Below are 22471 nucleotides of genomic sequence, written 5' to 3'. Positions count from 1 at the left end.
AGTAGCCTACCTCTGATCAGTGAATAATACCAGCAGCTAGCAAGCTAACGCGTTAAAGCATGGCTCCAAATCTCACAGATTAATTTAGGCAGATAATATGGAGTAAAATCCATTGTCATCAAATAGTCTTTCTCGATACGGCTAGCTAGTATTGTAAACGTATGGCGCTACTACAACTAGCTATTTCGTTATCTAGTTAAATCCAATTGTTACATGACACGCAAAAGTACATGACCATCATTTTAGACGACACCGAGTTCAACGTTGTTTCCGTTTACTGTTACCAGAGAAACGCGCTGCCCAATCAAAAGTCGTTTAGTAGGGACCTTCGACTCAGTAACCAATCTAATCCCGCATTGTTGTAAAATTAGCCAGTTTGAAACACAAACCAAGCGATTTGAAACTGTCAAGATCAACAAGTTGATAACACAAAACAAACGCAAGACGAAGGCAGTTCGAGATACTCCAAAGCACCAAGGTAACACTTTTGCAAATGTGGACGTGATATAAGACAAAATTAGACAAATTCGTTCCAAAGCTGCATCGTGTGTGTGTTTGTGGAAGCGCTAGTTTGCTATTGCTACTGTTAGCTAGCTATGTTTACTACGCTAGCTAATTTAGCGAACTGATACTGGTTAACATTAGCTAAATTAACGCCGGCTAGTTAGCTAGCCTAAATGATGTTGATCAAAATGAACATGGTCTGTGCTATTCGTGATCCTAGGGACGTCCCTACCGTGAACCTTACCTAACCATTTAAAATGTCAACTTCAATTGGGTAACGTTAGGGCCGTCCCAAGGATAGCACGGACGTAGTGCTAGGGCAAAAACCAAAACGTGCCCCAGGAGTTTGGGAAACTCTGCCTAACCATAAACCGTACTGTAAGCATTTAAATTTCAACGGGTAGGGACTTCCCGACAAGGATTCCGAATAGCACCGACCCTGACAATCACCAAACGAGATTTTGTAGGTTGTCCTCGCGAGACTACCCTAACCTTATCTACCTTTATGTTGGTCCTTCTTCTAGGCTGAATCTTTGAATATAGTACAGTAGTTATGTAGTTGGTTTACATCTCAATGAGCTATGTAGTATTTGTCATCATGCTATCTGACTTCATCCAAGTGCCCTTCCTGTTAAAACAACCAGTTGCATTTTTATGTATCTTTCCTCAGATGTCCTCAGATGAAGGGGAGCCGAGCAGTCCAGTTCTGCCAGGGGACTCAGATCAGGGCAGCTCTGTCTCCTCTGAGCTGCAGGTAACAAAGCACTTACTTTTACAGATTTATGGAGATGTGTTCATAAAGAGAAATGCAATTCTTCATGTTTTAAAACTCATCAGTTGACTGTTTTGATGAGGTTGCAATTGAAGTTACCACAGCCACAAAGTCAATATCGTAAATCCATGGAAACTAAAATGAGCCTTTTGGTCTTCATTTAAGGTTATGGTTAGACATAAAGTAAGCAGTGTGGTTACGGTAAGGGTTAAGGTTAGGTTCAAAATCAGATTTTAAGAAGAAATTGTAGAAATATGTGGGGTTTAGCCATTTATTATGGATCCCCATAGCAGCTACTCTTCCTGGGGTCCAGCAAAATTAAGGCAGTTTATACCATTTTAAAAACATTATAATACACTCACAGATTTCACAACACACTGTGTGCCCTCAGGCCCCTACTCCACCACCACCACATATGCACTAAATCCATGTGTATGTGTGTGTATAGTGCGTATGTTATCTTGTGTGTGTGTGAATGCTGTCTGTGCCTATGTTTGTGTTGCTTCACAGTCCCCGCTGTTCCATATAGTGTTTTTTAAAATCTGTTTTTTAAATCAAATTTTACTGCTTGCATCAGTTACTTGATGTTGAATAGAGTTCCATGTAGTCATGGCTCTATGTAGTACTGTGCGCCTCCCATAGTCTGTTCTGGACTTGGGGACTGTGAAGAGACCTCTTGTGACATGTCTTGTGGGGTATGCATGGGTGTCTGAGCTGTGTGCCAGTAGTTTAGACAGACACTTCGGTGCATTCAACATGTCAATACATCTCATAAATACAAGTAGTGATGAAGTCGATCTCTCCTCCACTTTGAGCCAGGAGAGATTTACATGCATATTATTAATATTAGCTCTCTGTGTACATCCAAGGGCCAGTTGTGCTGCCCTGTTCTGAGCCAATTGTAATTTTCCTAAGTCCTTTTTTGTGGCACCTGACCACACGACTGAACAGTAGTCAAGGTGTGACAAAACTAGGGCCTGTAGGACCTGCCTTGTTGATAGTGATGTTAAGAAGGCAGAGCAGCACTTTACTATGGACATATTTACATTTACATTTACATTTAAGTCATTTAGCAGACGCTCTTATCCAGAGCGACTTACAAATTGATATTTCTCCCCATTTTAGCTGCTATTGTATCAATATGTTTTGACCATGACAGTTTACAATCCAGGGTTACTCCGAGCAGTTATGTCATCTCAACTTGCACAATTTCCACATGATTTTATATAAGATTAAGTTGATGTTTAGGGTTTAGTGAATGTTTTGTCCCAAATACAATGCTTTTGGTTTTAGAAATATTTAGGGCTAACTTATTCCTTGCCACCCACTCTGAAACTAACTGCAGCTCTTTAAGTGTTGCAGTCATTTCAGTCGCTGTAGTAGATGACATGTATAGTGTAGAGTCATCCGCATACATAGGCACTTTGGGTTTACTCAAAGTCAGTGGCATGTCGTTAGTAAAAAAATTAAAAAGCAAGGGGCCTAAACAGCTACCCTGGGGAATTCCTGATTCTACCTGGATTATGTTTGAGAGGCTTCCATTAAAGAACACCCTCTGTGTTCTGTTAGACAAGTAACTCTTTATCCACGTTATAGCACGGGGTGTAAAGCCATAACACATATYTTTTTCCAGCAGCAGACTATGATCGATAATGTCAAAAGCTGCACTGAAGTCTAACAAGACAGCCCCCACAATCATTTTATCATCAATGTCTCTCAGCCAATCATCAGTCATTTGTGTAAGTGCTGTGCTTGTTGAGTGTCCTTCCCTATAAGCGTGCTGAAAGTCTGTTGTCAATTTGTTTACTGTGAAATAGCGTTGCATCTGGTCAAACACCATTTTTCCCAGAAGTTTACTAATTGGTTGGTAACAGGCTGATTGGTTGGCTATTTGAGCCAGTAAAGACTATGGGGATATTTTATATATGAATGCTTCCGCTCAGTGTTTGAGATCAATTGACACTCTTTACCATGGCACTTTGAGATTTATTTTAAACTGCAAAACCCTTACGCACCACTGCACTTTGTATACCAGGGTTGGCTGGCCTTCTCTAGTCACTCGTAGGCTCAGTCACTGGTATACTTTTATTTACAAAGCCATTTTGGATTTACTACCTTTTTATTTGGGCATTTTTATTGTTCAGAAATGTGGTGGGTACTCTCTTCGTTCGCTGGACTTTATCCTGCTAACTGTTCCAAATYTCCGAACTAAATTTGGTAAAAGGTCTTTTATGTACTCTGCGCCATCGTCTTGGAACACCTTACAAAATAATTTAAAACTGGAAGAACTTGTCCCGATTTAAATCATTGATGAAGGATTTTGAGGCTGATTCCCTGACCTGTCAATGTTTTTAATTTGCTGTTTTTGATTTTGTTATACTCTTGTGAATTCAATGGTTTTTACTAGATTACCGGTACTTGTAGTTTTTCATGTTGTCTGTCTGCCTATCTTGGCCAGGAAGCTCTTGAAAAAGAGATTTTAAATCTCAATGAGCCCTTCCTGGTTAAATAAAGGTTAAATAAAATAAAAAGGGGGCTTTACTATTCTTGGGTAGCGGAAAGACCTTAGCTTCCCTCCAGGCCTGAGGGCACACACTTTCTAGTAGGCTTAAATTGAAGATGTGGCAAATAGGAGTGGCAATATCGTCTGCTATTATCCTCAGTCATTTTCCATCTAGATTGTCAGACCCTGGTGGCTTGTCATTGTTGATAGACACTGACTTTACGGATTTCAAAAGTACAATTCTTGTCTTTCATAATTTGCTCCGATATACTTGGATGTGTAGTGTCAGCGTTTGTTACTGGCATGTCATCCCTAAGTTTGCTTATCTTGCCAATGAAAAAGTCATTAAAGTAGTTGGAAATATCAGTGGGCTTTATGATGAATGAGCCATCTCATTCAATGAATGATGGAGCCGAGTTGGCTTTCTTTCCCATAATTTGATTTAAGGTGCCCCAAAGCTTTTTACTATCATTCTTTATCTAATTTGTCTTTGTTTTGTAGTATAGTTTATTTTTATAATTTTTTAGTTTAGTCACATGATTTCTTAATATGCAATCCGTTTTCCAATCAGTTGGGCTGCCAGACTTCTTTGCCATATCTTTTGCCTCATCTCTCTCAATCATAAAGTTTAAATTCCTCATTAATCCAAGGGGATTTAACAGTTTTTACAGTGAATTTCCCAATGGGTGCGTGCTTGTTAGTAACTGGAATGAGCAATTTCATTAATGTGTCAAGTGCAGCATCTGGTTGCTCCTCATTACACACCATAGACCAGCAAATATTCTTTACATCATCAACACATGAATCACTACAAAACTTATTGCATGACCTCTTATACACTATATTAGGCCCAGCCTTTGGAACTTTGGTTTTCCTAGATATGGCTATTATATTGTGATCACTGCATCCTATGGATTTGGATACTGCTTTAAAGCAAATTTCTGCAGCATAAGTACAGATGTGATCAATACATGTTGATGATTTAATTGCTGTGCTGTTTGTAACTACCCAGGTAGGTTGACTGACAACCTGAACCAGGTTGCAGGCACTGGTTACAGTTTCCAGTTTTTTCTTGAGTGGGCAGCTTGATAATAGCCAGTAAATATTTAAATCACCCAGAAAATATACTTCTCTGTTGATATCACGTACATGATCAAGCATTTCACACATATTATCCAGATACTGACTGTTAGCACTTGGTGGGCTATAGCTGCTTCTCACAGAATGGGCTTTAGGTGAGGCATATTAACCTATTACTTCAACAGTATTTAACATTAGATCGTCTCTAAGCTTTACAGGAATGTGGTTCTGAATATACACCGCACCACCGCCCCCAGTTGGCATTTCTGTCTTTTCGGTAGATGTTATAACTATGTATTGCTACCACTGTATCATCAAAGGTATCATCTAAGTGAGTTTTAGAGATAGTCAGAATATGAATGTCAGCTGTTACAAGCAAGTTATTGACTTCATGGACCTTGTTTCTCAGGCTGCATATGTTAATATGAGTTAATTTTAGCGCTTTTCTGGGTTGCTTGATTGTTTTTAATGCTTTACTGGGAAGCTTATCAGAGGTAGACTTACTCGTGTTATTTATATTGGAGCTGATAGTGCAGGGTGACCTGCGCAATGTGGTCTTCCTACTAGGGCACACTGCCTCAGTGCTAACAATGTAACTCTGGTTCATAGGCTCATGATTACTGCTTACAATAGCTGTAGGATAAACAGAAGTATTCGGTGCAATTAGGGGCACATAAATGAAGTTACTTACATTGTGTTTGCCAATGCCCCTAAGATCATGTACATTTGATGCAGCATTATGACGACTCATTGTCTCAATGGTAGTGGTTAACTGAGCTGGTCTTGGATCATTGAACAGTCATTTTTTCAACGCAGCCTTGAAATGCATGGACAGGAGCCAAGATGATTTGGATGGACTCCTTCATTCCTGTAGAGTATCTTCTATTTCCAGAAGGTATCAAAGTTATCTATACAAGTGACTCCAGCAGAGCAATGAGTCTTTTAGCCAGATGTGTAATGCCAGCAGTCTGCTGAATCTTTCACACCRACAGCCCAACGATGGTACTGGACCTGAAATGAATGGCCATTTTTTTGGAGTCTTTTAATGCAAAAATCAGTTATTTAAAATCAAATTTAAAATGTTCCGAACTAGCCCTCCTGACGTCGTTTGACCCCACATGGGCTACGACAGTGTCAGCTCCCGGCATTTGTCGTAGAACTGTCAGAAGCAGCCTTGTGATGTCCTGTACTCGTGTAGCACAGGGTTTCTGCCTTGGGAACCGAAATGTTTCTCACCATAGTGTTGCCTATGATGACAGCTGGTGATGTTGAATGGGCCGCTCAGGCAGCCTCACGGTCGGATGAGGGTGGGAGCTTTGTTGCTGTGGTAACTAGTAACTAACCTATCTACGCAGTAAGCAGAACTTTATTCACACTTTTTTTAATTCACATTTTTTAAACCTTTATTTAACTAGGCAAGTCAGTTAAGAACAAATTCTTATTTACAATGATGCCCCCCCCTGGGTTAACTGCCTTGTTCAGGGGCAGGACAACAGATTTGTTTTACCTTGTCAGCTCGGGGATTCGATCCAGCAACCTTTTGGTTACTGGCCCAACGCTCTAACCACTAGGCTACCTGCCGCCCCGTTTCAATGTCTCTTCTCATATGATGGACAGGATGAATATGAAGAACTTCTCCGCTACGCAGTGGTCACTCCTAAGTATGACCCGCAGCCCGCCGCTCAACTGCAGCTTCTGAGTGCCTCACAACTGTCTGCGGATGGACGGAGTTCCCGTGGAAATGATGACGCGAGGTCCCATCGCTCAGCAGGTACAGTGGGCCGCTGCTCACCCGCACACTCGTTACACTAAGCCGTTTTGACAGACGCACAGCTTGAGGCCCTCCACATTGCTCCCTTCAAATGATCCACTGTCATAAAGGATTTGGCTTCTCTCCTGCTTTGGGTCTTTCTGTTAAGAAATGCTCCTCTCTCTGTCGCTGTCTTTTAACCTGGGCACACACAGACTCGATTGCACCAAGCCCAACAAGCTGTTGAATGTTCCATGTGTATTTCACAAGTACCCAAACACTTGACATGGAGAGATTAACTGCTTGATGATAGCCAAGACCTGTCCTAAAACACAGACTGAGAGGCATTGACACTATTAGTTAATCATATAACTGAGAATGATATCAGACCGTACATTACAGGTGTGTAGGTGTCTGAGGTATTCTATTTAATATCAGAAGAACCATTCATTCTCTGTTCCCTGCCACAAGCAAGCTTACACGCAGCTTACACCCAGTCTATCAGTCTTTTCTCCAGACCACGGCATTCTCAGTTGTAGAGCTTAAACTGTCATGGAGTAGTGTACTGGGATGTAAAAAGCAGGCAGGATTTTGTGCGCCTGATTGGTAATGATATGCTGGCATCCTGCCCAAACTGCTCTTTAGAGTACAGCCTTTTTTTCTTCTCACTGCAGGGTTTAATTAAGATATTGCCATAAATGCATTCCTGGATGAAGAGCCAGAGTTTTCTTACTTAGTATTCTTACCATCACACGCACTCTCTGTTTCTCTATCACTGTTTCTCTCTCCGGCTCTCTCTGCCTCTTAGGCTCAGTTTCTGAAGCTGAAGATGGGAGACGCTGTAGCATGGGAGTGAGGTCAGCACGGGCCTCCCCTTTTATAGTGGAGCCCAGGGCACACTCACACACCTTTGAGGGTAAATACACACAGCCAACACATGCTTTATAACTATAGTCCAATAAAAAGCATTATTATAAAGACCATGAGACTGAACAGGCATGGGATATATACAATTATAGTATACTATTTTGATGCTCCCAGAGCATCAAACATTCTTTGGGACCACTGTGGTTCTTTATCAGGTTTGTGTGCAGAAAATCAACCCAGTCTCTTGACCTCCAGGTAATGAAGTGATGGCTGGCAGGTCATCTGTTGCCTCAGACGCTCACTCAGACAGACACTCAGACAGACTGCCGACGCCGTCTGAGAGCTCCAGACACGGCAGTCCAGACCCCCTGGTCACCGTGGTGACGGAGATGTTTATCTCTGAGGAGAACCTGAACAAGATGGAGAACATCCTGGACACCTGGAGCGACAAGCTCAAGGTTAGCCTGCCCTGCCTCTTTATTGTCTGTCTATTCAATGTCTGGCGATTTTGTTTTAGCTTGGCGAGAATAGAGGCTGTGTTCTATGAGGCTGTGTTTACATTTACATTTAAGTCATTTAGCAGACGCTCTTATCCAGAGCGACTTACAAATTGGTGCTCTAGGGTTATGTTCTGTTGGCCTGATAGATGCGGTAAAGAGGCCAGTGGTACTCGACCAAAACAATGGAAACGCATGGGGAGGGGAAGATCCCGAATCTCCTCATTGCCCCCCAGGAAAATTAGCGTACATTTAGGCTATTGTTTATATGTGTATTTCACACTATGTTGAGGTAGAAATCAGAGTATAATGCTGTATGGATGTCAAACCCAATAATATGTTCATGTCATCGTCACCAATCAACTGCATTACAGTTTAAAAACACTTGACTACCACCACCGATTTCTCTATGCTAGCTATGCTACCTGCTTATACGAACAGGAGTTAGCATTTAGCAGTCATTTCTAAACCTGAAAAGGGACTATTTCTAAATGTTATGCAGCGAAAAACAGCCAAATAAATCCAAATCTGACTTTAGCAACCACAGTGTGGGCCTGTTACGATGCATCAATCATGTCGGATTTGACCAATATCCACTTTGTTAGATCAGATTTGTTGAATGTGTGCCAATCCGGCGTCCCTCTTCTATCCCCCACGGTCTGTGTTCCATTGACCTCGTTACCGCATCTACAGCGCTTATCAGATGTCTCTTTCAGTGATGTGTTTCCTAAATGATCAGGAAGTCCTCATCTGATTCTTGATTTGCCATTTGTGATTCAGTATCTCTATTGTGCCGTTGAAGTGGACTGCTATGTTTCTTTGTTAAACCATTCCATCCCTTTCTCTCCACTCCAGGCCAACGTGCTGATGGAGCTGAGGAAGTGGAAGCTGGCCTTCATGGAGCAGCACAAGCTGGAGGTGAGGAAGGAGAGGGAGAAGCATGCTGCCTGTATAGCAGGCCTCACTGCAGAGATGGACAGCCTGAAGGAACTGCTCCACACCTACGAGACCTCCAACCAGAGGAAGGACGAGGTACGCAGTCTACACATATCATACCACACACACCTCCGCACCACACACCCACTACTGGTAGGGTCTTACCTATGTAAAGACAAGTCATACAGTTATCTTCAACTGTGTGTGTGTGTGTGTGTGTGTGTGTGTGTGTGTGTGTGTGTGTGTGTGTGTGTGTGTGTGTGTGTGACTTGTATTGTTTTGCTTGTAGGTGATAGTGAACCTGAGCCAGGCTGTGGACAGACAGAGGGAGAGGCTGGAGCTGATGAGGACCTTCACCCACTGGAGACTGCAGCACAGCGAAGCCAGGGAGCAGGTGACAGACAGGGAGAGAGGGGTCTCCCTCAGAGGGCTAGGGTGTGGTTGAGATGGGGAGCAGTGGGTACGGGACACACGTATACGGCACACTGCATCTTAATGTCTGTTTTTTAAATGACAGTTCACCCCTTTAACCAAGGAATGAGTTGCACGTGTCTATTCTGTGAAATTAATGTCATAACATCCTTGGTGAACTGTACAATTTAAGCGCTGACAGTACTCCAGCAGGGTTATGCAAATCCTGGATCTCTGCATGATTAACCGACACATGCATTACCATGTCACATCACATTGAACATGCATACATTACGTTTTCACACTTAGATTTTCCACGTGTGATTTTTAAAATTATGTCTAGTATTATTGGTCCGGTGCCTGATATTCATGGGTTAAATAAGTGATATTTGCATCCATGTGACAGTATTTAATACCTCGTTTTTCACTAAATATCTGAAGTGTAGAAAATCCCAAGTTCTTTCCTGTTAAAATGTGACGGTTTGATTCCTGTGTGTAGCAGAGTCTTCCTAAACATTCCTCCTCCTGTCCCTTGTCTGTCCTGCGGTCCCCCGTGTCCCTTCCCCTCCCTCTCTCCAGGCCCACAGTGCCCGGCTGGCAGAGCAGCACTATCGTCTGCAGCTGAAGAGGAAGGTGTGGGCAGGCTGGCACAACCTGGTCCAGGGGAGCTGGAAGGAGAAGGTGGAGAAGGCGTGCCGCGCCCGGGCAGAGGAGGTCTGTGTGCGCCTGTCAGCTGACTATGAGGACAAGATGGCAGAGGTAGGGAGGAGCTACACACACACACACACACACACACACACAGGTTGCTACATAGAGTAGGCCTATACAGTTCCAACCATAGAATTACATATGATCTCTGGTTCCAGCACTCTGAAATGGTGTTCTGTCCTAAAAGAAGAAGACCGTTTCACATGAGCACAGAACAGTAGCTAACTACACTTACTGCACAACCGAGAAACTGAATAAACATTGTCTTACAGAAATAGTGTCATTCACCATACTGCATAGTTCTGCAGGCCTGGCACCTTTCAGCTTTTTAAATGGCAAATATACCTTTTTGAAGGTTTTTCTGTAAGTTGGGCTATGTGAAGAGATTTGAAATATGTTGATGTATAATTGCTGCACTATAGCAGTGAGTGAGCCTGGTTGATGGAGGCTGCAGTTAGAGCCCAGTGAAAGAGAGGAGCAGGAAGTGGGCCTAGCACGCAGAGAGAGAGAGAAAGAGGGAAGGAGGTAGGGATGGAGGAATATCGACCGTTCCATAGACGTGTAGAGCAGTGAAGGCAGCTGAGGGGAGGACGGCTTATAATAAGGACTGCAACGGAGCGAATTGAATGGCGTCAAACACATGGAAACCCAAGTGTTTTGATGTATTTGATACCATTCCGCTCCAGCAATTATCACAAGCCCTTCCTCCCCAATTAAGGTGCCACCAACCTCCTGTGGTGTTGAGACAGTGTAGTAAAGGCTTGTAGGCCTAGCAAAAAGTGAGGGGGGGGGGTAAAGAGAAGGGTTTCGGAGTGGATGAGAGGAATGGCAGTACTGTAGATGTGCATAGAAAGAGTAGAGCTAGAACAGAACACAGCCTGGGAGAGAGAGAGAGAGTTATTAGAGAGGGATAGAGGGAGGGAGAGATGGATATTACAGCGAGAGCGAGGAATTGCAGCATGGAGTAGGTGGTCAGTTCAGAGTTCAGGAAGTGAAACAAGCTACCCTTCAACCTCATTCCTCAGTTACAATCGAGCCAGTCCTCTTATTTATGTTTTCCCCAATGTCACCTTTGCATTTTAATTACAGTACAGTTAACAATGATGATAAATTAATGAATCCCTCTCTCTCCTTCTCTCTCTCTTTCACCCCGTCATTCTTCTCTCTCCTTCCCTGTCTCTCCTCCCTCTCCCTCTGTGTAGCACGTGGCAGCGCTGGATGCTGCCCAGGCTGAGATCCAGAGGCTGCACTCCGAGAGGGAGCGTTATGAGGAGTCCATGAAGAAGGCCTTTATGAGGGGCGTGTGTGCCCTCAACATGGAGGCTCTCAGCATGTTCCACACTGGAGAGGGACGAGCGGAGCACGACCTGCACGGTTAGTAACACCCACACACACGGCTCTGTCAAGAAACCCCTCTGTTCCTGACACTTTCATTCATAGAACAGATTGTTAAAAGAAGTATATTATACTAGGAATGGGCATGAGTAATCTAGTACTCGAACGGATGTCAAAACTTTTCAAGTGCTGTGAAACTATTTAGTGGAATGTGCTTTGTGGCTGCCAGAACGGGCAAGTGAAATGTTGTCCCAAATGTTTTGGATTCTAGTGTTCCATTTGTACATCTGCATTTGCGGGGCACTTTTTTAAAATTTTTAACAAGCCTAGCATCAAACAGTCTTCTCCCTAAATTCCCTTTCCCCTCTGTGTCTCCTTCACTCAAATGCATTCCACCACTCCCTCTACACACAGGTGCTGAGTGCACACACACAAGCTCACGTTAGGCCTACAGAAATAAATGACTACAAAAACGTATCTAACTGATGGGATACACAAGCTACATTCCTTGACAAGTGACAACATGTTATCACAAATTGAAAATGGACTGGTTGATTGAATTAGGAAAATATGTGTTCCAACAACGAGCTGCAGTTTTGGAATAATTCTATGAATAGAATTGCGTCCCGTCTATTTTCCTCTTAGGCTACTTTGCGAATTGCTAGTGCCATTTAGAATTGGTTATCCTAGGCTATAACCCCCCTCCCTAAACATAGACAGGTTCCACATTGAAAAATATGCAAAAACATTAGTTTGATAAAGATCAAGAGGGTTTTTTCATTAGAATCATTAAGCCTAGGCCTACTCATCAAACAGATGTCTGGGACATAATTCATCAGCATACAGTGTTCAATGTGGAGATGGTAATCCATTTGATAAATTCCAAAGAACAGGCATAATAAACTAAATAGAACATCTGTATATCGAAAAGAAAACAGATTTTGGTTGATAACTCCCCAAAAATGTTTCAAGTCTTTCAATTCACCAAATTGAGCCCCGTTACAAATTATCAATCTTTGAGACTAACTTTTCCAGACTCGAAATGCGCATCACTTCGTACTGGCAACTTTTTTCATTTGGAAAAATATTCAGTTTATATATCTTAAAAATCTCAAATTTGGACAGATTTCTACAGTTCTAATGTCCATTTCTCGTGTTTCTTAGCCCAAGCAAGTCTCTTCTTCTTATTGATGTCCTTTAGTAGTGGTTTCTTTGCAGCAATTCCACCATGAAGGCCTGATTCATAGTCTCCTCTGAACAGTTGATGTTGAGATGTGTCTGTTACTTGAACTATGTGAAGCATTTATTTGGACTGCTGTTTTCTGAGGCTGGTAACTCTAATGAAGTGAGCTTATGGTTGTGTGGGGGTAAGGGCTGAGTGTGTGTGTGTGTGTGTGTGTGAGTGTATGTGTGTATCCCACGACTGTTGCGAAGGAAGAAGTAAAAGATGTTAGGGACAATAGAGGATGATCCACAGCTATAAATAATACAAAAAGAGGTGAGGGCAATGGAAATGCATATGGCAACTGATCTACTACAATCCGGTAAATGGCACTGTATGCTCTTTTCAAAGGATGGATCCCAGTCGGTTCAGGGCTATGGGATAKAGGGGGTAGAGGGTGCTCTGCCGGGCATTGGGATGACAACCCAACTCGGGTTGAGGAGGGCTTTTAGCGCGTGGAATAGTAGGGACCAATTGGAGGTTTACTTAGTAGAAATGCAAATATCATGGTACAACTATATAGACACTCAATCATTATGTTACTTTTTAATAGTACGTTTACAAAAATATATTCTGATTAAAAGAATGAAAGGTGTGTCTCATTATGGTAAGTGGTGAAATAAGTATAGCCAGTTACAATTGTAATGGCTTAGCAGATAATAAGAAAAGACGATCAGTATTTACCTGGCTAAAAGAGAAGGATTATAATATCTATTGTTTACAGGAAACCCATTCAACAGTTTTAGATGAAGTTTTGTGGAAAAAGAACTGGGGGGGCAAAATATATTTCTCCCATGGGCAAAGAAATTCAAAAGGGGTGATGGTCTTAATTAACAATAATTTTGATCCAAATGTGCAAATTGTCCAAACAGGTCCTCAAGGTAGATGGATTATTTTAAATATGTTATTGGACAATAAACAAATATGGCTTGTCAACCTATACGGTCCGAATAATGATGATCCAAGCTTCTTTGAAAATATATATAAGAATTTATCAACTCTACAAGCAACACTAGACTCTATTATTATAGTGGGAGATTTTAATACGGTCTTAAATACCTCTATAGACCGGAAAGGAAATCACACTACAAACTATCACCCTCAGGCACTTAAGGAAATCATGAATGTCATGGATATATTGGAATTAGTGGATATATGGAGACTTAAATACCCTGATTTAGTGAGATTACATTGGGGAGCTGAATAAGCTAGTCGTCTTGACTACTTTCTATACCATTCTCTCTGGCACCAAAAGTTAAAAAAGTGTTGATAGGGGATAGAATGCGGTCGGATCATCACATAATTGGCATATATATTTTCTACAGAATTTCCACGTGGCGAGGATATTGGAAATTTAATCAAAGTCTACTAGATGATAAATTGTTTAGAATAGGACAGAAGACTTTATAACTGACTTTTTCAGACATAACATAGGTACAGCAGATCCCCTTATTGTATGGGACACTTTTAAGTGTGCCTTTAGAGGCCATGCAATTCAGTACTCATCTTTAAAACAAAAGCAATTTAGATCAAAAGAGTCCATATTAAAAAGGAAATTGAAGGACTAACAGTACAGTTAGATAGCAATAAAAAGGTACACAGAGGCACAGAATAAGTTAGAGGAAAAACAAAAAGAAATGGAGGAACTTATTCAAGAAAGATCCAGTGTAATTATTAAAATAATAGGCGAACTGGATGGAATATGGGGAAAAATGCACACAATTCTTTTTCAATCTTCAATATAGAAATGATACCAAAAAAAATGTATTAAAACTTGTTACAAATGATGGAGTCACGCATGATTCACCAAAAGATATTTTGAAAGAGGAAGTAAAGTACTTTAAGAATATGTTTTCGTTTCAGCGCTCTCCATCTCCACTAACTGAAACTAATTGTATGGATTTTTTTCCTATTAATAATGTAAAATTACATCTGTACAGAAAGACTCATGTGAAGGCCAAATTCACAGGGAAACTGCTTGATGCAATTGGGGCCTTTAAAGATGGGAAAACTCCAGGGCTGGATGGCATACCAGTGGAAGTATACAAAACTTTTTTTGATATACTCAAAGGACCATTATTAGCTTGTTTTAACACTCCTATATAAATGGTAGATTATCAGACACGCAACAAGAAGGTCTGATATCGTTATTACTGAAACAGGACCCAAGTGGTATATATAAAGATCCAGTCCAATTAAAAAATTGGAGACCTCTTACACTTCAGTGTTGTGATGCAAAAATCCTAGCAAAATGCTTGGCGCATAGAATAAAAAAAGTTTTGTCAGATATTATTCATCCTAATCGAACAGGTTTTTTACATGGACGATACATTGGAGATAATATAAGGCAAGTACTGGAAACAATAGAACACTATGAAATATCGGGGACACCAGGCCTGGTTTTCATAGCTGATTTTGAAAAGCTTTTGATAAAGTACGACTGGAATTTATATATAATGCCTAGAATATTTCAATTTTGGGGATCTCTTATAAAATGGGTTAAAATTTGTATAGTAACCCTCGGTGTAAAATAGTAAATAATGGCTACATCTCAGAAAGTTTTAAACTATCTAGAGGAGTAAAACAAGGTTGTCCACTATCGGCATATCTATTTATTATTGCCATCGAATGTTAGCTGTTAAAATTAGATCAAACATTAATATTAAGGGATTAAATCCGTGGCTTAAAAACTAAGTTGTCATTGTACGCTGATGATTCATGTTTTCTTTTAAAACCACAACTAGAGTCCCTCCAGGGCTCATAGAGGATCTAGATACCTTTGCTATCCTCTCTGGATTAAAACCAAATTATGATAATTGTACCATATTACGTATTGGATCACTAAAAATACACATTTTATATTGCCATGTAGTTTACCAATTAAATGGTCTGACGGAGATGTGGACATACTCGGTATAAAAATCCCAAAAGAAAGAAATGATCTCACTCCAATACATTTTTATAGAAAGTTAGCAAAAATAGATAAGATCTTGCTACCATGGAAAGGAAAATACCTGTCTATTTGTGGAAAAATCACCCTGATTAACTCTTTAGTCATATCACAGTTTACCTATTTGCTTATGGTTTTGCCTACACTAGTGACCTGCTTTTTAATTTATATGAACAAAAAAATTTTCCATTTTATTTGGAACGGCAAGCCAGATAAATTAAAAGGGCCTATTTATATAACGAATATGAATTCGGAGGGCAGAAATTATTAAATATTAAAGCATTAGACTCCTCACTAAAGGCATCAGTCATACAAAAGTTATACTTAAATCCAACTGGTTCCCTAGTAAATTGGTACGAATGTCTCATCCTATATTCAAGAAGGGCCTTTTCCCCTTTATTCAGATTACACCTGCTCACTTTCGGTTGTTTGAAAAGGAAATAATCTCCAAATATCCTTATTTTTTAACAAGCCTTAGAAAGTTGGTTGCAATTTCAGTTTAATCCACCTGAAAGGACGGAACAAATAGTACAACAAATATTGTGGTTAAATTCAAATATAGTATTGATAAAAAAAACTGTATTTATTGAAGAAATGTTTAAAAAAGGTATAATTTTTGTGAATGATGTCATAAATAGGACTGGTGGAGTTATGTCACACATGCAGCTAACACAGACATATGGAAATGTCTGCTCTACCCAAAATTAACACAATTAATTGCAGCATTACACAAAAATGGAAGAGGCAAGTAGAAGGGGAAAAAAGTAAGGAACTTGTATGTTGGCCCTGTATTAAAGAACATAAATGGTTAAAGAAAAGTGTGATAAATAAAACATATACCAATTTCATTTAAGGACCAAAAAACTGACAGCTGTGCCATATAAATTGCAAAATAGTTGGGAAGAGATTTTCGATGTACCCATTCCATGGCACATGGTTTATGAATTGATACGCAAACAAAACGCCGGATTCAAAACTTCGAATTTTCAATTTAAATTACTGTACAAAATTCTTGCAACTAATAGAATGTTATATATATGGGGTATACAATCTTCCCAGCTCTGCAGATTCTGTTGTGAGGAGGCAGAGTCATTAGATCATTTATTTTGGTATTGTCCATATGTAGCTCGTTTTTGGTCACAGGTCCAGGAATGGCTGAAGAATTGCAACATTTGCCTAAAACTAACGCTACAGATAGCAATACTGGGGATTTGAAAAGCCATAGTCAATCAATCAATAAATAATAATTATTTTAGCAAAAATGTTTATTTTTAATTTACAATCTATAGAAGCTATGAGAATAGGAAGGTTCAAGTCTTTTGTGAAGCATCACAGCACAGTTGAAAAATTATATGGCAAATAAAAATCCGAAATGGATGATGTTGGAAGATAGATGGGAGGGGTTGAGTGGAACTGAAGGGTGGGACTAATAACAAGATAAACAATGTAGGGCATACGGGATCTGTGAAATGTGTATAGGTGCGGAGCTTTTGTGAAATAGCACAGTTACAAGTGGAAATAAAATTGGATGGACAACAGAAATAGGAAGGACTAAGAACAAATAAGAGAGACTATTGTAAAAGTGGACTGTGTTGTAAGATGGGTATAAGATGTATAATTGAAAGGTAAAAGCGAAGTGTTTATTAGTTTACTCCAATTGGGGGATCGGTGGTAGGGTGCGGGGAATAATAATAAAGTATATTCTTTAAAAAAAGTATGTTGTCTATATAGGTATGTGTATGTATATATGTGTATATGTGCATGCGTGTATGGATATATATATTTACCAAAAAATATGGGGGATTGGAAATGATGCAGACAATTACATTGGAAGCAACATTCTTTCCGCAAGATTAGCTGATCCAACCCCCCAAAAAAAAAAAAAAAAAACCTCTAATGAACTTATCCTCTGCAGCAGAGGTAACTCTGGGTCTTCCTTTCCTGTGGCGGTCCTCATGAGAGCCAGTTTCATCATACGCTGATGGTTTTGCGAATTGACTGACTTCATGTCTTAAAGTTATGATGGACTGTCATTTCTCTTTGCTTATTGAGCTGTTCTTGACATAAAATGGACTTGGTCTTTTACCAAATAGGGCTATCTTCTGTATCACCCACCTCTTGTCACAACATACAGTGGGAGAACAAGTATTTGATACACTGCCGATTTTGCAGGTTTTCCTACTTACAAAGCATGTAGAGGTCTGTAATTTCTATCATGGGTACACTTCAACTATGAGAGACGGAATCTAAAACAAAAATCCAGAAAATCACATTGTATGATTTTTAAGTAATTAATTTGCATTTTATTGCATGACATAAGTATTTGATACATCAGAAAAGCAGATCTTAATATTTGGTACAGAAACCTTTGTTTGCAATTACAGAGATCATACGTTTCTGTAGTTCTTGACCAGGTTTGCACACCACTGCAGAGGGATTTTGGCCCACTCCTCCATACAGATCTTCTCCAGATCCTTCAGGTTTCGGGGCTGTCGCTGGCAATACGGACTTTCAGCTCCCTCCAAAGATTTTCTATTGGGTTCAGGTCTGGAGACTGGCTAGGCCACTCCAGACCTTGAGATGCTTCTACGGCGCCACTCCTTAGTTGCCCTGGCTGTGTGTTTCGGTCGTTGTCATGCTGGAAGACCAGCCACGACCCATCTTCAATGCTCTTACTGAGGGAAGGAGGTTGTTGGCCAAGATCTCGCGATACATGGCCCATCCATCCTCCTCAATACGGTGCAGTCATCCTGTACCCTTTGCAGAAAAGCATCCTCAAAGAATGATGTTTCCACCTCCATGCTTCACGGTTGGGATGGTGTTCTTGGGGTTGTACTATTCCTTCTTCTTCCTCCAAACACGGCGAGTGGAGTTTAGACCAAAAAGCTCTATTTTTGTCTCATCAGACACATGACCTTCTCCCATTCCTCCTCTGGATCATCAGATGGTCATTGGCAAACTTCAGACGGGCCTGGACATGCGCTGGCTTGAGCAGGTGGACCTTGCGTGCGCTGCAGGATTTTAATCCATGACGGTGTAGTGTGTTACTAATGGTTTTCTTTGAGACTGTGGTCCCAGCTCTCTCCAGGTCATTGACCAGGTCCTGCCGTGTAGTTCTGGGCTGATAACTCACCTTCCTCATGATCATTGATGCCCACGAGGTGAGATCTTGCATGGAGCCCCAGACCGAGGGTGATTGACCGTCATCTTGAACTTCTTCCATTTTCTAATATTGCGCCAACAGTTTTGCCTTTCACCAAGCTGCTTGCCTATTGTCCTGTAGCCATCCCAGCCTGTTGCATGTCTACAATTTTATCCCTGATGTCCTTATACAGCTCTCTGGTCTTGGCCATTGTGGGAGGTTGGAGTCTGTTTGATTGAGTGTGTGAACAGGTGTCTTTTATACAGGTAAGAGTTCAAACAGGTGCAGTTAATACAGGTAATGAGTGGAGAACAGGAGGGCTTTTAAAGAAAAACTAACAGGTCTGTGAGAGCCGGAATTCTTACTGGTTGGTAGGTGATCAAATACTTATGTCATGCAATAAAATGCAAATTATTACTTAAAAATCATACATGTGATTTTCTGGATTTTTGTTTTAGATTCCGTCTCTCACAGTTGAAGTGTACCTATGATAAAAATTACAGACCTCTACATGCTTTGTAAGTAGGAAAACCTGCAAAATCGGCAGTGTATCAAATACTTGTTCTCCCCACTGTAACTGATTGGCTCAAACGTATTAAGAAGGAAATCAATTCCACAAATTCACTTTGAACAAGGCACACCTGTTAATTGAAATGCATTCCAGGTGACTACATCATGAAGCTGGTTGAGAGAATGCCAAGAGTGTGCAAAGCTGTCATCAAGGCAAAGGGTGGCTACTTTTAAGAATCTCAAATAAAAAATATTTTGATTTAACACTTTGTTTCTACAGGATTCCATATGTGTTGTTTTATAGTTTTGATGTCTTCACTATTATTCTACAATGTAGAAAATAGTAAAAATAAAGAAAAACCCTTGAATGAGTAGGTGTGTCCAAACTTTTGACTGGTACTAAGATATATATATATGGGACAATTCAGCAATTAGGATTGATCTGTAATGGTTATGATTTAATTAGGCATTGTTGCTCACTGTTGGCATATAAACAGTGCGGGCCTTGTGTTGTAAAAATATATATTTTACTCGAACAGTCCAAAAATGTCTAATGCCCACCCCTATATTATACTACCTCCCCCAGTTGTATCTGATCAAGCCACGCATTGTTTATTAGTCTATTGCCTAGGCTCTGTTACCCTAAAACACAGACACTGTTTCTGCAGTGTGACACTTAGACACTTTGGCTCCTTGCGTGATGATGGTAAATCTTTGGAAATGCTGACTGCGTGGTGCTGTGTGAAGGTTGTAACCTTGGTGTGGCGGTCGTCGTCCGCAAATGCATGCATGAGATTTTAGGGATTCAGCTTGAACTTAAAGTGTGGTTCTAGTTTCAACACATATATTTATGTGTCTGATTTGAGTTTTGTCATTTTGGGGGGGGAGGGGGTTTAAATCTAATTCAAATTTTCTCATCAGAATAATCTGGAATGTCATACAGTAATTTGTCTTTTGTTTTATAATTGACAGGGCCACTGTCTGCAAATTACAGAATGTGATTTATGTTGGTCAGATTTGATTATACTGGGCTTATTTGATTATCAGCTTTCACATGTCCAGTCATGAAGCTYGTCTGGCTTCAGGACTTAAGCCTGTGTACAGGTGATTATATGACTGCTGTTATTGGTCTTCCCTCCATAGATCCTCCGCCCCCTCGGGATGATCCTGGCACCGGCTCATTGGCCCATCTCCAGCAAAGGCCTGCCTCCTCCACTCGGTTCAGCCCGGTCCACTTTGACCCCCCTGTACCACCGTCCCAGAGTGACGCAGAGGAGACAGTGAGACGCTGACACACACACATGCACGCACACACACCCTGGTTACAGTCCATAAATGCAATGGCAATCACTACTKCTATGGATCAGGTTCCGCCATCATTAAACATCATATTGTCATATCATTTGCTGCAGTTGTATTTATTCTTTCTCAAGACTAAACATTTTCTCACTAACAGTATTTTATAATTGCCACTACACAATGTTCAGTCACAGCCTGTCTCAAGATAATGGTTTATGACTGCTGACTCCTCAAACACACACAAGAGGCCTCTGTGTGATACATTGGATAGACCTGTTATATTTACAGGGCATCAGTTTGTCTCATTTCTTCATCTCCTTTCCTGTGTATGGGTTTCTACCTGCACTCTTAATATTTGCCCACTCACTCTCTCCCTCTCTCCGTCAGGTGGGTTCCAATATCCCAGCCTCCAGAGTTGAGTTGTTCCCCTCAACCACGGTGGTCCACAGCACCCTACCACCAGGGGGCACTGCAAGCTCCCACAGACAGGTTAGTACTAGCATTGACGATGGTCTATGGCACTGGGAMCTTCTTATGGCCATGTCCCGATTCTCTACCCCGCTCCTAAAGTGTGCACTTGCACACTTCCTGTCATGGATCTACAATCATTGCATRGGATTGGTGTAATCATTGGCTAGAGGGAGWTTCACCCAATCTGAAATCCACGATGGGAAGTGTTTGAGAAAAGGTTGTCAGCCACTGTCTCTGMTTACTGTGACCTTTTCCTCACCATTTATCAAACAAAGTGAAAGGTCACGCGTATTTGTTGACTGTTCCTTAATGATCATCATTTGTATCAGGTCAGTACACGGGTGATCACATCGGGTCAACAGAAAGCCTCCAAAACCGTGACCGCTCGCATCACGGCACGCGCCGACCTCCGCGCTCCCAGCTCCGTCCGTGCTTCCAGCAACCTCCAGGTCATGGGTGTGGCTCCTCCCATGAGCTCTGTCATCGTGGAGCGCCATCACCCTGTCACACAGGTACACCATCATCACCAAGCATGTCTATTTTACGATGAACCAAAATCACCAGACAAGTTGATTTATGATCTGTAGAAACACACTCCTTCGCTGAACAGACCTCAACCTGTCTCACTTATCGCTCTCTTTCTCTCTCCTAGCTCACGGTGGGTCAGGCCACCGCAGCTAAGTTCCCCCGCTCCTCCTCTCAGCAGGGCCAGGGCCCCTACAGCAGCAAGAGTTCCTCCAGAACACACTCAGCCTACCACGTACACTCTATCAAAGTGGTTGAGTAAACACACACACACACACACACACACAACAATATCACCTATGGTTCACATAGGAAAATTCCACTACCTTATATGCAAATACAAGTAGTCTTCCCGTACATGACTTGGTCAAGGTGATACAGGTGCAGAATTGAATATTCCCAAATATTCTACACATACGTAACCACACACACACACACGTTCACTACTATGAGAGAACTATGAAGGACCTGAACCATTTCTGTGAGAACTAAGTTTAGGATTACAGAAAATAACTTTTCAAATGCAATCAATAAACCTGATAACACTCTGGAATGGAAGGTAGAATGGTGACTGCTYGAACCACCTTGTCTTTTCAGAGCATTTGGATAATGACTTTTTCACTAGTTTTACTTCTTATTGTGAATGACTGAACTGTTTTTGTATTTTCTTCAGTTTTTTTATTTGTTGTTTTTAAATGATGGAAAGTCAGTCTCTTGACTGTTGTGTGAAAACGCATATTTGAAATAATATTGCGTTGATGATGTGTTGAGAACATTTGTGGTCAAGTTTTCAGGACTGTATCAAGGCCATATGTTCATGTTTTGGTCAAAATCTGCACTATAAACTTTTACAGTAAATTGCTTGAACATGAATAAAACATGAATTGCAAATATTCTTAGAATAATAAACCATTCACTAATTAATGTACAGTTGAAGTCGGAAGTTTACATACACCTTAGCCAAATACATTTGAACTCAGTTTTTCACA

At 41.0% G+C, this 22471-nt stretch overlaps 1 protein-coding gene across 1 annotated transcript; it reads left to right on the top strand.

The window, feature by feature from the left end:
• Nucleotides 1-275: 275 nt before the first annotated feature.
• Nucleotides 276-22377, top strand: poc5 (POC5 centriolar protein homolog (Chlamydomonas)). The gene is made up of 13 exons (XM_024003375.2): nt 276-478; nt 1175-1258; nt 6477-6630; nt 7418-7525; nt 7732-7934; nt 8829-9005; nt 9199-9303; nt 9900-10079; nt 11231-11402; nt 20331-20467; nt 20874-20975; nt 21287-21469; nt 21610-22377. The coding sequence occupies exons 2-13, from the start codon at nt 1175-1177 to the stop codon at nt 21742-21744; spliced, it is 1740 nt and encodes a 579-aa protein (XP_023859143.1). The 5' UTR covers nt 276-478; the 3' UTR covers nt 21745-22377.
• Nucleotides 22378-22471: the final 94 nt, after the last annotated feature.

The sequence above is a fragment of the Salvelinus sp. IW2-2015 genome, linkage group LG15 (genome assembly GCF_002910315.2).
Source record: "Salvelinus sp. IW2-2015 linkage group LG15, ASM291031v2, whole genome shotgun sequence".
Lineage (NCBI taxonomy): Eukaryota > Metazoa > Chordata > Actinopteri > Salmoniformes > Salmonidae > Salvelinus > Salvelinus sp. IW2-2015.
The sequence above is the reverse complement of the archived record's forward strand: the minus strand, read 5'-3'. Positions and strand labels throughout refer to the sequence as shown.

Coding starts and splice junctions, on each gene's coding strand:
- poc5 (XM_024003375.2), top strand. CDS start 1,175: ATGTCCTCAGATGAAGGGGAGCCGAGCAGTCCAGTTCTGCCAGGGGAC. Junction 7,935..8,828: donor CCTGGAGCGACAAGCTCAAG/GTTAGCCTGCCC, acceptor TCTCCACTCCAG/GCCAACGTGCTGATGGAGCT. Junction 20,468..20,873: donor AGAGTGACGCAGAGGAGACA/GTGAGACGCTGA, acceptor TCTCTCCGTCAG/GTGGGTTCCAATATCCCAGC.